Source organism: Somniosus microcephalus, chromosome 4 (assembly GCF_052327205.1).
Source record: "Somniosus microcephalus isolate GS21.2 chromosome 4, FLI_Smic_1.0, whole genome shotgun sequence".
In the NCBI taxonomy this organism is placed as follows: Eukaryota; Metazoa; Chordata; class Chondrichthyes; order Squaliformes; family Somniosidae; genus Somniosus; species Somniosus microcephalus.
In genome coordinates, this window is record NC_140990.1 from 7430915 (window position 1) to 7447214 (window position 16300).

General features: G+C 51.1%; 1 protein-coding gene across 1 annotated transcript in view; it reads left to right on the forward strand.

The window, feature by feature from the left end:
* Positions 1-9029, forward strand: part of LOC147118229 (uncharacterized) — a 220571-nt gene extending 211542 nt beyond the window's left edge. The window contains exons 6-7 of the mRNA XM_085983685.1: positions 8066-8413; positions 8542-9029. Coding sequence (XP_085839811.1) covers positions 8066-8413; positions 8542-8844 — 651 coding nt within the window. The 3' untranslated portion in view covers positions 8845-9029. The remainder of the gene's footprint in view (positions 1-8065; positions 8414-8541) is intronic.
* The last annotated feature ends 7271 nt before the right edge of the window (positions 9030-16300 follow it).

The following is a 16300-nucleotide window of genomic DNA, read 5'->3' on the forward strand; positions in this document are numbered from 1 at the left end:
CGGACCCTGGGGCTGCTGCATGCCGTCTACAGGGGTCAGAGCATGGGTAATGGGAGGTAGCGATGGTGGTCTCTCAGAGTCACCCGAAGGTGCGAGGTCTCATGCGGGGACTGTGTCCTGGGGGTAGGCAGGAGTAGCGGTGGGTGGCGAAGAGGGTGTTTCAGAAGCACCCGCAGGTGCGAGGTCTCGAATGGAGACTGTGTCCTCCCGCCCGTCCGGGTACACCACGTAAGCATACTGCGGGTTGGCATGGAGGAGGCTCACCCTCTCGACCAGGGGGTCCGCCTTATGGGTCCTCACGTGCTTCCGCAGTAGGACGGGGCCTGGAGAAGTCAGCCATGTTGGTAGCGAAATCCCCGACGTGGACTTCCTGGGGAAGGAGAACATTCTCTCGTGAGGAGTGGCATTGGTGGGTGTACAGAGCAGCGACCGAATGGAATGGAGCGCCGCAGGGAGGACCTCCTGCCAGCGGGAGGTCAGAAGGCCCTTAGATTTTAAGTTTAAAAGGATTGCCTTCCAGACTGTCGCATTCTCCCTTTCCACCTGGCCGTTACCCCGGGGGTTATAGCTGGTGGTCCTGCTTGTAGCAATGCCTCTCGCGAGCAGGTACTGCCGAAGTTCGTCGCTCATAAAAGATGAGCCCCTGTCGCTATGGATATAGCTAGGGAATCCGAACAATGCGAAGAGGTCATTCAGACATTTAATGACCGTGGTACTGGTCATGTCCGAGCAAGGGATGGCAAACGGGAAACGGGAGTACTCATCAATTATATTGAGGAAGTACACATTGCGGTCAGAGGAGGGGAGGGGCCCTTTAAAATCGATGCTTAGCCGCTCGAAGGGGTGCGTGGCTTTGATCAGGCTCGCTCTGAATGGCCTATAAAAATGCGGCTTGCGCTTGGCACAGATCTGGCAGTTCCTGGTCATGGTCCTGACCTCCTCGATGGAGTAGGGCAGGTTATGGGATTTGATAAAATGGAAGAACCTGGTGACCCCCGGGTGGCAGAGGTCATTGTGGAGGGTCTGTAATCTATCAACCTGCGCGTTGGCGCATGTACCACGTGATAGGGCATCTGGGGGCTCATTGAGTTTCCCGGGCCGGTACAAGATATCGTAATTGTAGGTGGAGAGTTCGATTCTCCACCTTAATATCTTGTCATTCTTGATTTTGCCCCGCTGCTTATTATGAAACATAAAAGCTACTGAACGCTGGTCAGTGAGCAGGGTAAATCGTTTTCCGGCCAGGTAATGCCTCCAATGTCGCACCGCTTCCACAATGGCCTGGGCCTCCTTTTCGACAGAGGAGTGTCGAATCTCGGGGCCCTGGAGGGTCCTTGAGAAAAAGGCCACGGGTCTCCCCGCCTGGTTAAGGGTTGCAGCTAGGGCAAAGTCGGATGCGTCGCTCTCCACTTGAAAAGGGAGGGACTCATCTACAGCGTGCATTGTGGCCTTCGCAATATCGCTTTTTATGAGAGTGAAGGCTGCACAGGCCTCTGCTGTCAGGGGGAAGGAGGCGGACTTGATGAGGGGTCGGGCTTTATCCGCATAGTTGGGCACCCACTGAGCATAGTAAGAGAAAAACCCCAGGCATCTCTTCAGTGCTTTCTGGCAGTGGGGGAGGGGGAGCTCCATAAGAGGGCGCATTCTATCGGGGTCTGGGCCGATTACTCCGTTCTCCACTACGCAGCCAAGAATAGCAAGGCGCTTAGTACGAAACATACATTTGTCTTTGTTGTATGTGAGATTCAGCCGCTGGGCCGTCCGGAGGAATTTCCCTAGATTAACGTCGTGGTCCTGCTGGTCGTGGCCACAGATGGTGACGTTGTCTAGACATGGGAAAGTGGCCTGGAGCGCGTTCTGGTCAACCATCCGGTCCATCTCCCGTTGGAAGACAGAAACTCCGTTGGTGACACCGAAGGGAACTCTGAGAAAGTGATAGAGCCGACCATCAGCTTCAAAAGCTGTGTACTGGCGGTCCTCAGCCCTGATGGGGAGCTGGTGGTATGCCGACTTCAGATCAATCGTCGAGAACACCTGGTATTGTGCTATCTGATTGACCATGTCAGATATGCGGGGGAGTGGGTATGCATCCAACTGGGTGTAGCGATTGATCGTCTGGCTGTAGTCAATAACTAGGCGCTGTTTTCCGCCAGTCTTCACTACCACCACTTGTGCTCGCCATGGGCTGGTGCTACCTTCAATAATCCCTTCCTTCAGGAGTCTCGCTACCTCGGATTTAATGAAACCCCTATCCCCGGCACTGTAACGCCTACTTTTGGTAGCGATGGGCTTACAGTCGCGGGTGAGGTTAGCGAACAAGGAGGGGGGGAAGACTTTAAGGGTGGAGAGGCTGCAAATGGCGCGCGGCGGGCGATTTAAAAACTGCTGGCTGCAGACCGTGAGAGGGGGGAGGGGTCCACCGTATGCTAAAGTGACACTCTTAAGGTGGCACTGAAAATCCAACCCCAGTAGGACGGCAGCGCAGAGATGGGGCAGGACCAGAAGTTTAAAATTTTTGTATTCAGTACCCTGCACTGAAAGAGTCACCATACAGTAGCCACCGACGTCCGCTGACTGGGCTTTGGAAGCCATAGAGATGCGATGACGCGTCGGCAGGACCGGGAGAGAGTAACTGCGCACCATGTCGGGGTGTATAAAACTCTCCGTGCTCCCGCTGTCAAAAAGGCAGGTAGTGGCGCGGCCGTTTACCGTAATGTCCATCATGGACCTGGACAGTTGATGCGGGAGAGATTGATCCAGCGTCACGGAAGGCAGCGTATGTTCAAGCACGTCGATGCGGTCATCCGATGAGGCGGTGGTGGAGTCTGGGTCCCCCGTAACCGAAGTCGGAGGCATCCAAGATGGCGGACAAAATGGCGGCGCCCACGGTCCCGATCCCCACGCGGCTGGGGGAGCCCAAGATGGCGGGCAAGATGGCTGCGCCCACGGTTCGCACGTGGCGCTGCTGGCGTTAGCGGTCTTCCCTTTGCAGGCGCTAACGTAGTGACCTTTCTTCCCGCAGCCGGAGCAGGTAGCATTCTTCGCGGGGCAGCGTGCTCTAGGGTGTTTAGCTTGGCCACAAAAATAGCATTTTTGTGCCTTGGACATCGCTGCAGCAGTCGGAGGTGGCGGTCCCATGGCCCAAGGTTGCGGCGTCCACGGCGCGGGGCGATTAGGGGAGAAAGCGTCCATATTTCTGTGGGCCGCGTCGAGCGAGAGCGCGAGGGACACTGCCTTTGTCAGGTCTATTTCACCCTTCTCCAGCAGCCTCTGCCGGGAGTAGTCGGACCTTAGACCCGCAACGAAAGCGTCTCATATCAGTCCCTCCGCATGTGCCGCGGCCGATACTTCCTTGCAGTCGCAGCCTCGTCCGAGTACCCGCAGTGCCCGTAGGAAGGCCTCCACCGATTCCCCGGGCTGCTGTCTGCGAGATCTTAAAAGGTGCCTGGCATAGACCGTGTTAACCGGGCGTGCATACTGCCCTTTCAGTAGGTCGATAGTCACCGCGTAGGTCGTCGCATCTTGGATTAAAGTATAGACTTGGTGGCTCACCTTCGAGGCCAGGATTTTCAGTTTATTTTCATCAAGAGTCACGGTCGAGGCTTCCAGATACGCCTCAAAGCAACGCAGCCACTGTGCGAATTTAGTCGACGAACCCACTTCTTGGGGGTCTAGGTCCAGGCATGTTGGTCTGAGGGCTCGCAGCAGCGCCTGCTGCTCAGCGTTTTGCACCATTGGTTGATCAGCATCCGCAGCCAACATTTAACTTTGGTAATAAAATTGATGCACTATCAATTGCTACAAAAGACTGGAGATTGAGAAAGTAATAAACAGGCTTTTATTACCAAAGAACAGAGCATGCCTCTTGTGGTTGCCTGGTATCCAAAAGGGCCGGGGGCTGCCGAGCAGCGACCTTTATACCCAGCCATGAGGGTGGAGCCAGGGGCGGAGTCAGCTGAGGCATGCACAGACAAGTACAACAATATGCAAGAGTGAACAACAGTACTAACAGTGAACAACAGTACTAACAACAGTGGTGAACAACAATACTAACAACAGTGGTTTACCACACTTATCCAATTCCCTTTTGAAAGCGATGATTGAATCTGCCTCCACCACCCTTTCAGGCAGTGCATTCCAGATCCTAACCACTCGCTGTGTAAAAAGGTTTTTCCTCATGTCGCCTTTGGCTCTTCTGCCAATCACCTTAAATCTGTGTCCTCTGGTTCTCGACCCTTCCGCCAATGGGAACAGTTTCTACTCTGTCCAGACCCATCATGATTTTGAACACCTCTATCAAATCTCCTCTCTACCTTCTCTGCTGTAAGGAGAACCACCCCAGCTTCTCGAGTCTATCCACGTAACTGAAGTCCCTCATCCCTTATCACTGGAACCATTCTTGTAAATCTTTTCTGCACCATCTCTAAGGCCTTCACATCCTTCATAAAGTGCGGAGCCCAGAATTGGACACAATACTCCAGTTGAGGCCGAACCAGTGTTTTATAAAGGTTCATCATAACTTCCTTGTTTTTGTACTCTAGGCCTCTATTTATGAAGCCCAGGATCCCGTATGTTTTTTTAACCGCTTTCTCAATCTGCCCTGCCACCTTCAATGATTTGTGCACACCTATCCCCAGGTCTCTCTGTTCATGCACACATTTTGGACTTATACCCTTTAGTTTGTATTTCCTCTCCTCGTTCTTCCTACCAAAATGTATCACTCCGCAGTTTTCTGCGTTAAATTTCATCTGCCACATGTCCGCCCATTCCACCAGCCTGTCTATGTCTTCTTGAAATCTATCACTATCCTCCTCACTGTTCAATTTACTTCCAAGTTTTCTGTCATCTGCAAATTTTGAAATTGTGCCCTGTACACCCAAGTCTAAGTCATTAATATATATCAAGTAAAGCAGTGGCCCTAGTACCGATCCCTGGGGAACACCACTGTATACCTTCCTCCAGTCCGAAAAACAACCATTCACCACTACTCTCTGTTTCCTGTCACTTTGCCAATTTTGTATCCATGCTGCCACTGTCCCTTTTATTCCATGGGCTTCAACTTTGCTGGCAAGCCTATTATGTGGCACTTGTCGAACGCCTTTTGGAAATCCATGTGCACCACGTTAACCGTATTGCCCTCATCAACCCTCTCTGTTACCTCATCAAAAAACTCAATCAGAATCAGAGCGGCCGGGCCCGGCGGACGTTCGACCAGGGCCCCGGCACCAGGAAACCCAGGGTGCAGTGCCGCCCCCATCCGAGCCGCCGCTTCCCGGTTTCTTCAGCTGGTTCCACCGAGTCCGAATTGGGAAAAGGACAGGAGCCAGGCTCCCAGAATGGCCCGCCGCCCCGGGGAGCATGCGCACTCTCAGCAGGGAAATCAGTGCATTGGATAGAGCGGTTTCTGGGGCACGGGGGATTGTGGGTGCTGCGGCCGCCATTAGTCAGCGGCTGTCGGGAAGAGTTTTATTTCAGGCTGACGGAAGGTAGGTCCCTGGCCGCCTGTGGAGGTCTTTTTGTTGCTTCATTGTTGAGGATGTAACTGGGAAAATAGATAAGGGAGAACCAGTGGATGTGGTGTATTTGGACTTTCAGAAGGCTTTCGATAAGGTCCCGCATAAGAGATTAGCATGTAAAGTTAAGGCACATGGGATTGGGGGCACGGTATTGACTTGGATAGAGAACTGGTTGGCAGACAGAAAGCAAAGAGTTGGAATAAACGGGTCTTTTTCCGAGCGGCAGGCAGTGACTAGTGGGGTACCGCAGGGATTGGTCCTTGGACCCCAGCTATTCACAATATATATAAATGATCTAGACAAGGGAACTAGATGTAATATCTCCAAATTTGCAGACGACACAAAGCTGGGTGGGCGTGTGTGCTGTGAGGAGGATGCCGAGAAACTACAGGATGATTTGGACAGGTTGGGTGATTGGGCAGAAGCATGGCAGATGCAATATAACGTGGATAAATGTGAGGTTATCCACTTTGGTGGCCAAAACAGGAAGGCAGATTATTATCTGAATGGCAATAGATTGGGAGATGGGGAAGTGCAACGAGACCTGGGTGTCCTTGTGCACCAGTCGCTGAAGGTAAGCATGCAGGTGCAGTAGGCGGTTAAGAAGGCAAATGGTGTGTTGGCCTTCATAGTGAGAGGGTTTGAGTACAGGAACAAGGATGTCTTGCTGCAGTTGTACAGGGCCTTGGTGAGACCACATCTTGAGTATTGTGTGCAGTTTTGGTTGCCTTATCTGAGGAAGGATGTTCTTGCCGTGGAAGGAGTTCAGCGAAGAATCACCAGGCTGATACCTGGGCTGGCAGGAATGATGTATGAGGAGGGATTGGGACGATTGGGCTTGTACTCGCTGGAGTTTAGAAGAATGAGAGGGGATCTCATTGAAACTTATAAAATTCTGACAGGACTGGACAGACTAGATGCAGGAAGGATGTTCCCGATGGTCGGGGTGTCCAGAACCAGGGGTCACAGTCTAAGGATAAGGGGTAGGCCATTTAGGACAGAAATTAGGAGGAATTTCTCCACCCAGAGATTGGTGAACCTGTGGAATTCTCTACCACAGAAGGCAGTAGAGGCCAATACATTAAATATATTCAAGAAGGAGTTGGATATATTTCTTAAGGCTAAAGGGATCAAGGGGTATGGGGAGAAAGCAGGTACCGGGTACTGAACTTGGATGATCAGCCATGATCGCATTGAATGGTGGAGCAGGCTCAAGGGGCCGAATGGCCTACTCCTGCTCCTATCTTCTGTGTTTCTATGTTTCAGTTTGAGCTGGAGTGGAGATGGAGGAGAAGCTGCTGTGTTTAACCCCCAGTACTTCTGAGCCCAGGAGGACCCAACAATTTCCAATGTGAGACTATCAAGGGAGGTGGATTCTGGGGGAGATTAGGTTGTTAAACAGACACTGTCCGTACAATGTAAAAGAGGCTTGTTTTCGGAACAATATTTCTGTAGAGGCTTTTAATCCAGTTTACATCTACAGATTTGTTTCAATTCATTCTTGGGATGTGGGAGTCGCTCGCAAGAGCAGCAAATATTGCCAATCCCCAGTTTCCCGTTGAGAAGGGGGTGGTGAGTCGCCTTCTTGAACTACTGCAGTCCGTGTGGTGAAGGTAATCCCACAATGTTGTTCGGTAAGGAGTGCCAGGATTATGATCCAGCAACGATGAATATATCTGAGTCAGGATGACGTGTGACTTGGCGGGGAACTTGGATGTGATGGTGCTCCCATACAACAGCTGCCCTTGTCCTTCTAGGTGGTGGAGGTTGTGGGTTTTGGAGGTTCTATCAAAGTTCTGGTCGAGTTGCAGATGTATAAAGTTCCTTTCCTTCGCCCCCTCCCCCTCCCACCTCTCTCCCTCTCTCTCCTCCCATAGAGGCCAGAGTCTTGTGTAGGCCCAGACCAGGTGGCGGATTCCCTTCCCTGAGGGACATCAGTGAACGAGTTGGGTTTTTATGACAATCTGGCAGCTTTCATGGTCACTTTTTTCTAGTGCCGGCCCTACAATTGACCAGATTCATTGAGCTCAGTTTCACAACCTGCCTTTGTTTTCTTGTGGGTTGTCTCTCACTCTCCCTGTTTTAAATTAATTTTACAGGGCACTGGAAGGGGAGGATTTACAGACGGTAAGCTCAAACCAAACATCACTTCAAGATCTGACAGAGTCACTCGACTCATCGGATCTGAATATCATCGGCCTCTGAACATGGAAGCAAAAAGCACCGTTCACAGTGGGGAGAAACCGTACACATGTTCTGTGTGTGGACGAGGCTTCAGCCGATCCTCTGGCCTATCGAGACACAAGCACAGTCACACCGGGGAGAGGCCATTCACCTGCTCTGAGTGTGGGAAGGGATTCACTCAGTCATCCCACCTACTGACACACCAGCGAGTTCACACCGGGGAGAGACCGTTCACCTGCTCTGAGTGTGGGAAGGGATTCACTCAGTCATCCCACCTACTGACACACCAGCGAGTTCACACCAGGGAGTGGCCATTCACCTGCTCTGAGTATGGGAAGGGATTCACTCAGTCATCTGAACTTCAGACACACCAGCGTGTTCACACCGGGGAGAGACCGTTCACCTGCTCTGAGTGTGGGAAGGGATTCACTAATTCATCCCACCTGCTGAGACACCAGCGAGTTCACACTGGGGCGAGGCCGTTCACCTGCTCTGAGTGTGGGAAGGGATTCATTAATTCATCCAACCTGCTGAATCACCAGCGAGTTCACACTGGGGAGAGGTCGTTCACCTGCTCTGAGTGTGGGAAGGGATTCACTAATTCATCCAAGCTGCTGACACACCAGCGAGTTCACACTGGGGAGAGGCCGTTCACCTGCTCTGAGTGTGGGAAGGGATTCATTAATTCATCCAACCTGCTGAATCACCAGCGAGTTCACACTGGGGAGAGGCCGTTCACCTGCTCTGAGTGTGGGAAGGGATTCACTAATTCATCCAAGCTGCTGAATCACCAGCGAGTTCACACTGGGGAGAGACGGTCACCTGCTCCGTGTGAGGGAAGGGATTCACTCTGGCATCCAAACTGCTGACACATCAACAAGTTCACACTGTGGAGAGGCCGTTCACCTGCTCTGAGTGTGGGAAGGGATTCACTCTGGCATCCAAACTGCTGAAACACCAGCGAGTTCACACTGGGGAGAGGCCGTTCTCCTGCTCCATGTGTGGGAAGGGATTCACTCAGTCATCCGACCTGCTGAGACACCAGCGAGTTCACACTGGGGAGAGGCCGTTCACCTGCTCTGAGTGTGGGAAGGGATTCACTGAGTCATCCAACCTGCTGACACACCAGCGAGTTCACAAGTGACTGCAGGGGTTGGATTCTGCTGTTATTGCTGCTGTTAATCACATTCAGGACTGAACCATATTCATTCTGACAGTTGGGGTTTGTTTCTGCTGATGTTAATAACCCCTATAACTGGGCTGGAGTTTAATATTCTGGATAGATGTCAAATAAACGAGCTTTGTTTTAAACACATTATTGTAGATTTCCTTCTTTCCCACCTGAGTGTTTAGCATCACCTGGCTGGAGCTCAGAAAGGACAATCTGGGGGAGGATTGTACAGCGGGAACAGAACTCCAGCCTGGACACAGTCCTTCAGGGCCACACTGAGAGGGGCAAACGGCACTTTAGTCTTTCTTGTCTCTCTTCACTGACAGCAAAGTTGCCATGCGGGTTAATCTCGAGGCGGGTGAGAAACATGTCCCAGCCGCTCTCTGCCATGGTTCAGAGCTCCTAGGCACGGAACAGAAGGCTCCTTTAGGAATGTACCCCAGTGCTTTTTTTTTAATGGCCTTATTAACGTGTGTCGCTACTTTTAGTGATTTGTGTATCTGTATCCCTGGATCCCTCTGCTCCTCCAGCCCATTTAGACTCTTAGGGGGAAATTCGGTGGCGCCCCCTATGGGTTGCTAATGTCACCGGGGCTAATTTTAGTGCCCCGAAAAAGTTAGCGCCCCTGCGCATTAAATTTAGTGGTAACGCCCCAGGCAGGGTGCTACTGGAAGCACTCCCCACCCTCTTGAGGCGCGACCAGTGAATTTCACGGTGCTTCATGTAACAGTGCCATGCCTGTCGGCACATAGCACCGTGTCATAGCAGACCTCCCTCCCTGATTAAAGGGGAGGAGCCTAGCACTGCGCACACCAGGGCCCTGCTGGACCACCAGGGAGCGGGGTGTTGGATCAAGAGGAGCGCCGGGCTGTGCGATCATGGCCGACACCCCGAAGAAGAAAGGGGAAGGGGGCAGGTGCTGGCAGTCGGCCAAAATAAAAAGTTGCCGCCCGACACCTGCCCTTTAAAGTGGCGCCGCGGCGGCTGCAAGAACGACCCTTGACCCTGTCAGACATATCGCCCGGCAATAGGTATGGGGTCGCAACCCAAGGCGATGACGTCATTGCCGGCGCTAACCTCCCGCTGAATATCATGGGAGGCGCAAAGCAACCCAATTTCTCCCCCTTGTCCAAGTAGTGTGTGGCCTCCTTATTCTTCCCACCAAAACACACCACCTCACACTGATCTATAGTGAAATTCATTAACACATCACCTCAAACTGATCGATAGTGAAATTCATTAACACACCACCTCACACTGACCTATAGTGAAATTCATTTGCCAATTACACGCCCATTCTGAAATTTATTAATATCTTCTTGCATTTTGTCTTCCTCAGTATTAACTCTACCTCCCAATTTGGTGTCATTGACAAACTTTGAAATTGTTCTTCTGATTCCTGAGTCCAAATCGTTTATGAACAACAGTGATCCCAGCACCGATCCCTGTGGAACACCACTTCCCACCTTTTGCCAGTCTGAGTAGCTGCTCCCAACCCCATCTCTCTGTTTTCTGACCAGCTTGCTATATCAATAAACAGTTTGTAAGATCGACAAGATGACCCAGGTCAGGCTGTGGGGAGTGAAGGGCCAGGCAGCAGAATGGATGGAAAGCTGGCTACAAAATAGAAATCAGAGGGTTGGAGTTAAGGGAAGTTTGTTACGATCTTTCCATCCATTCTGCTGCCTGGCCCTTGACTCCACATGGCCTGACTGTGGTCATCTTGTGGACCGTACATACTGCAAACACACTGCACCAGTGGTGGAGGGGATGGATATTGAGTCCTGTGGCAGGGGTGTCCCTGACAGGGTTACAGACTGTAATGAAATCTGTTTGTCTTGATCCTGTATTCGTTTTGCACTCATGTATATTACCCTCCCCCGCTGTGTATAGTTTCATTTCCTCTTTCCCGACTAACCTGGGAGGTTCCAGGTCTTGGCTCTTGGCTCCGCCCCTGACTTCTCTCACATAAAGATCCCAGGATCTGTATGACTCATTCCTGTGAACCAGTCGGCGTGTTGAGATGTTAGCTCTGATCTTAGTGATTAAAAGCCAACTTGTTTAAGTCTATAACTTCTAGTTTTGTGGTTATTGAAGGCCCATCAATTTTAATCACTAAAGAATACTGGGATGGATCGACTCCTAAAACCAGAGCGTCTGGACTTGGATCCACATTCTGCTGAAGCATCAAATCAATTTGGACACTGGCTCAAATGCTTCGAACTCTTTGCAGGGGCCTCATCCGCTAGCAAGGTAGATAAACTGAGTCTACTGACTACTCGCGTAAGTCATCGGATTTATTCGTTCATCCGGGACGCCACCTCTTACACGGAGGCCATCACTATCCTGAAGGCCCAATACCAGAGGCCGGTAAACGAAGTGTACGCCAGACATCTGCTGGCTACACGCAGGCAGCGACCAGAGGAATCAATGGACGATTTCTTACAGGGCCTAAAGAACCTGGTCCGGGACTGTAACTGCAAGGCCATGACGGCCAACGCGTACTCTGACAAATTGGTCTGCGATTCCTTCATCACGCGCCTCAAATCGAATTATATCCGGCAGAGACTGCTGGAGAAGGAGGTCCTGGACTTAAAAAAGGCAGTGGCCACTGCGCAATCGCTGGACGTGGCCCAGAAAAACTCTGACTCTTATTCTTCCGGCCATGCGGCCCTCACTGCCTCGTGCGCACCGAGGGGGCCGCCTTCTTGGAATCAGCCATCTTCCCCATCCAGGTCTCAGACCAGCTCTATGCCGCCGGAGTCCCCACACAGAAGTTCACTACAGCGGCAATGTCTCAAGGCCCGAAATGCTACTTCTGCGGCCAGGCCAAGCACTCCAGACAACGATGCCCAGCGAAGGATGCTACATGCTTCAAATGTAAGAAAAAGGGGCATTTTAGCAAAGTCTGCAGGGGGAATCCGATTTCCAACTCTGTCACCGCCTCGTGCGTGCCGTGCGGGCCGCCATCTTGGGATCCGCCATCTTTTCCCGACTCAACGGCCACCCAGGGCCCAACAGTGGCTTCGATCATGGTGGATCAATCCAGGCCACACCCGTTGACAAAATCCATGATGGACATACAGGTAAACGGGAATTTAACGAAATGTTTAATTGACTGTGGGAGTACCGAGAGCTTTATCCACCCTAGCCTGGTACGGCGGCACTCATTAACGGTAACCCCTACACGGAGCAGAATTGCTATGGCTGCTAAGCCCCACACTTCGGACATTTTGGGCTACTGTGTGGTAACACTGACTGTAAAAGGCACGGACTACAAGGATTTTAAACTCCTTGTGATGCCAGAACTCTGTGTTAATGTAATCTTGGGCCTGGACTTCCAGTGCCACCATGAAAGTGTCACGCTAGCATATGGCGGGTCCCAGCTGCCACTCACAGTCTGTGGCCTATCAACCTTAAAAATCAGCCCGCCCTCTTTATTCGCTAATTTCGCTCCGAACTGTAGGCCCATAGCGACCAAAAGTAGACGGTAGTCTGGAAGACAGACACTTTATCAAGGCGGAAGTGGACAGACTCCTGCGGGAAGGCATTATTGAATGCAGTACCAGCCCGTGGCGTGCCCAAGTAGTCATAGTTAAAAATAGCGAAAAGAAACGGATGGTAATTGACTACAGCCAGACTGTTAATATTTATACCCAGCTGGACGCCTACCCTTTACCCCGCATATCAGAAATGGTCAACCAGATTGCGCAATACCGAGTCTTCTCGACTATCGACCTCAAATCCGCGTATCACCAGCTCCCCATTAGAACGGAGGACCGCCCATACACCGCCTTCGAGGTGAACGGGCGCCTCTACCATTTTCTCAGAGTGCCCTTCGGGGTAACAAATGGGGTCTCGGTCTTCCAACGTGAGATGGACCGCATGGTTGACGAGAATAAACTACAAGCTACCTACGCCTATCTGGACAATGTCACTATCTGCGGGCACAACCAGCAAGACCACGATCTAAATCTTGCGAGATTTTAAAAAACTGCCCTAAAGTTGAATCTAACCTACAACAAAGACAAATGTGTCTTCAACACAACCCGTCTCTGTATCCTCGGCTGTGTGGTGGAAGATGGGGTAATTGGACCGGACCCTGACTGATTACGCCCCCTAAAGGAACTGCCCCTGCCACACAATCCCAAAGCTTTAAAAAGGTGCCTGGGATTTTTTTCGTATTATGCCCAATGGGTGCCCAATTACTCTGATAAGGCCCGACCCCTCATTAAATCGACGTCCTTCCCACTATCAGCTGAAGCTCGGGAGGCTTTCACCAGTATTAAACAGGACATTGAAAGGGCTGCAGTGTGTGCAGTGGACGAATGCATTCCCTTTCAAGTCGAAAGCGATGCGTCAGACTTTGCCTTAGCTGCGACCCTCAATCAGGCTGGGAGACCTGTGGCCTTCTTCTCCCGAACCCTTCAGGGACCTGAAATCAGGCACTCTTCTGTCGAGAAGGAGGCACAGGTTATAGCGGAGGCAGTGCGGCACTGGAGACACTACCTAGCTGGCAAACATTTCACCCTGCTCACCGACCAGCGGTCGGTGGCTTTCATGTTTAATAACAAACAAAGGGGGAAAATCAAGAATGACAAAATACTCAGGTGGAGGATCGAACTATCCACGTTCGACTATGATATTATGTACAGGCCAGGAGCTCTTAATGAACCCCCAGATGCCCTATCGCAGGGAATGTGTGCCAGCATTCATATGGACAAATTACAGGGTCTCCACAACGACCTCTGTCACCCAGGGGTCACCAAACTATACCATTTTATAAAGTCCCGCAATCTGCCCCACTCCATCGAGGAGGTCAGGGCAATGACCAGAGCCTGCCGCATCTGTGCGGAATGCAAGCCTCGTTTCTACAGGCCTGACCATGCACACCTTATCAAAGCCACACGGCCATTCGAGCGCCTAAGTCTGGACTTCAAGGGACCCCTTCCCTCTGCCGACCGTAACGTATACTTCCTCAATATTATTGATGAATATTCCCGCTTCCCCTTCGCCATTCCCTGCCCAGACATGAACAGTGCCACGGTCATCAAGTGTCTCTGTAATCTATTCTGCATGTTTGGCATGCCGAACTACATACACAGCGATAGTGGGACATCATTCATGAGTGACAAGCTGCGCCAGTTCTTGCTCTCGAAGGGGATAGCCACTAGCAGAACCACTAGCTACAACCCCCGGGGTAATGGGCAAGTGGAAAGGGAGAATGCTACTGTTTGGAAGGCTGTCACATTAGCCTTAAAGTCAAAAGGCCTTCCGACCTCCCGCTGGCAGGAAGTCCTCCCAGACGTGCTCCACTCCATAAGGTCTCTGTTATGTACTGCCATTAACGCTACCCCTCACGAAAAGATGTTCGTTTCCCCCCGGAAATCCACCTCGGGCATATCTCTACCCGCGTGGCTGACGTCTCCGGGGACAGTACTATTGCGGAAGCACGTGAGAGGCCATAAAACGGACCCCCTTGTGGAAAAGGTACAGCTCCTCCATGCAAACCCTCAGTACGCCTATATCAAATACTCTGACGGGCGAGAGGACACTGTTTCCATAAAAGACCTCGCTCCCTCGGGGAGCGGAGAGAACAATGGGAGACTACCCGATGAAGACCTACACTACAAAGAGACAGGACGCCCAGAGGTATCAATACCCAACTTTAACCTGGAGGACACTGCAGATAACCTGAAAGACACTGCGGAGGCCCGGACAGCGGAGGAACCAGAATCCATTCCCCTAGAGGCACCCCAACCAGCTTTGCGCCGATCACTGAGAACTGCAAAACCTCCTGACAGACTCACTTATACCAACTTTTAAGAAACATCACCCCGATGGACTAAATCTATAGAAGGGGTGAATGTAATGAAATCTGTTTGTCTTGATCCAGTATTCGTTTTGCACTCATGTATATTATCATCCCCCACTGTGTATAGTTTCACTTCCTCTTTCCCGACTAACCTGGGAGGTTCCAGGTCTTGGCTCTTGGCTCCACCCCTGACTTCTCTTACATAAAGATCCCAGGATCTGTATGACTCATTCCTGTGAACCAGTCGGCGTGTTGAGATGTTAGCGCTGATCTTAGTGATTAAAAGCCAACTTGTTTAAGTCTATAACTTCTAGTTTTGTGGTTATTGAAGGCCCATCACAGACCCTTCAGCCACTGGAGAGACATGGAGAGCTGAGCTCGGCAGCATTAGTCCTGTTTTGCCTCCTTTGGAGACCAGGTGTACGAGCAGAATGAGCGCAGCCATCACAGCAACCGGAATAAAATTGTTACAGTTGTGAAGGAACTGGACCACAAACATAGTATGTGTGTCAATTATTGTCTGACTGCACTAGTGTGACATTTTAAAGGTGCCATATAAAGGTAAGTAGTTGTTGGTCTGAGTTTGCGGTGTGTAAATGCTGCCCTTCTCACAGCCTGTAAAAGGAGTTTACAAAAGCCATCACTGTGAGTCCAGGATAGAAATTGACAAGTTTATCTCCTCCTGGTTCCTGGCCAAGGGGGCCGCACATTCGCCCTGCTGCCCCCTGAGCCTCTCAAGATGGCGGCCGTTACCCCGGGCCTGTCACCGGGAGAAAGCAAAGTTGGTTGGCAGACAGAAAGCAAAGAGTTTGAATAAACGGGTCATTTTCCGAGTGGCAGGCAGTGACTAGTGGGGTACCACAAGGATCGGTCCTAGGACCCCAGCTGTTCACAATATATATTAATGATCTGGACGAGGGAATTGGTTGTAATATCTCCAAATTTGCAGATGACACAAAGCTGGGTGGGAGGGTAAGCTGTGAGGAGGATGTCGTGAAACTCCAGTACGATTTGGACAGATTGGGTGATTGGGCAGAAACATGGCCAATGCACTATAATGTGGATAAATGTGAGGTTATCCACTTTGGTGGCAAAAACAGGAAGGCAGATTATTATTTGAATGGCAATAGATTGGGAGAAGGGGAAGTGCAAAGAGACCTGGGTGTTCTTGTGCACCAATCGCTGAAGGTAAGCATGCAGGTGCAGCAGGCGGTTAAGAAGGCAAATGGTATGTTGGCCTTCGTAGCAAGAGGGTTCGAGTACAGGAACAAGGATGTCTTGCTACAGTTGTACAGGGCCTTGGTGAGACCGCACCTTGAGTATTGTGTGCAGTTTTGGTCACCTTACCTGAGGAAGGACGTTCTTGCCATGGAAGGAGTGCAGCGAAGATTCACCAGGCTGATACCTGGGATGGCAGGAATGACCTATGAGGAGAGATTGTGTCGATTGGGCTTATACTCACTGGAGTTTAGAAGATTGAGAGGGGATCTTATCGAAACTTATAAAATTCTGTCAGGCCTGGACAGACTAGATGCAGGAAGGATGTTTATGATGGCCGGGAAGTCCAGAACCAGGGGTCAGAGTCTAAGGATAAGGGGTAAGCCATTTAGGACT